General features: G+C 62.7%; 1 protein-coding gene across 1 annotated transcript; it reads left to right on the plus strand.

Moving 5' to 3' along the window:
• The first annotated feature begins 35 nt into the window (after positions 1-35).
• Positions 36-390, plus strand: LOC109365287 (feather keratin 1-like). The gene has a single exon (XM_019611952.1). The coding sequence runs from the start codon at positions 36-38 to the stop codon at positions 348-350; it is 315 nt and encodes a 104-aa protein (XP_019467497.1). The 3' UTR covers positions 351-390.
• Positions 391-485: the final 95 nt, after the last annotated feature.

Genomic DNA, 485 nt, shown 5'->3' on the forward strand with positions numbered 1-485 from the left:
CTCTGTCCCAACAGGTGCCCCTCCACACTCAAGACATGTCCTGCTACAACCAGTGCGTGCCACGCCTGCCCTGCCAGCCCTGCGGCCCCACCCCTCTGGGCAGCAGCTGCAACGAGCCCTGCGTCAGGCAGTGCCAGGACTCCAACGTCGTCATCCAGCCCTCTCCCGTGGTGGTGACTCTGCCCGGACCCATCCTCAGCTCCTTCCCGCAGAGCACCGCCGTCGGATCCTCCACCTCCGCTGCCGTTGGCAGCATCCTCAGCTCTGAGGGTGTGCCCATCTCCTCTGGAGGCTTTGGCCTCTCCGGCTTCGGCAGCCGCATCTGTGGCAGGAGGTGCTTCCCCTGCTAAAGCTGCTGGTGATGGTCCTGGAGGATTAGCTCTTGGGACGCAGAATTTGATAGCGGCCCTCGGAGAGAGAGCACGGAGAACTTCCTTTCATAGGGACAAGCAACACCTCTTGCAAAAAGCCGGGGCAAGCGTGAA

The sequence above is a fragment of the Meleagris gallopavo genome, unplaced genomic scaffold, assembly GCF_000146605.3.
Source record: "Meleagris gallopavo isolate NT-WF06-2002-E0010 breed Aviagen turkey brand Nicholas breeding stock unplaced genomic scaffold, Turkey_5.1 ChrUn_random_deg7180001316508, whole genome shotgun sequence".
Taxonomy (NCBI): domain Eukaryota; kingdom Metazoa; phylum Chordata; class Aves; order Galliformes; family Phasianidae; genus Meleagris; species Meleagris gallopavo.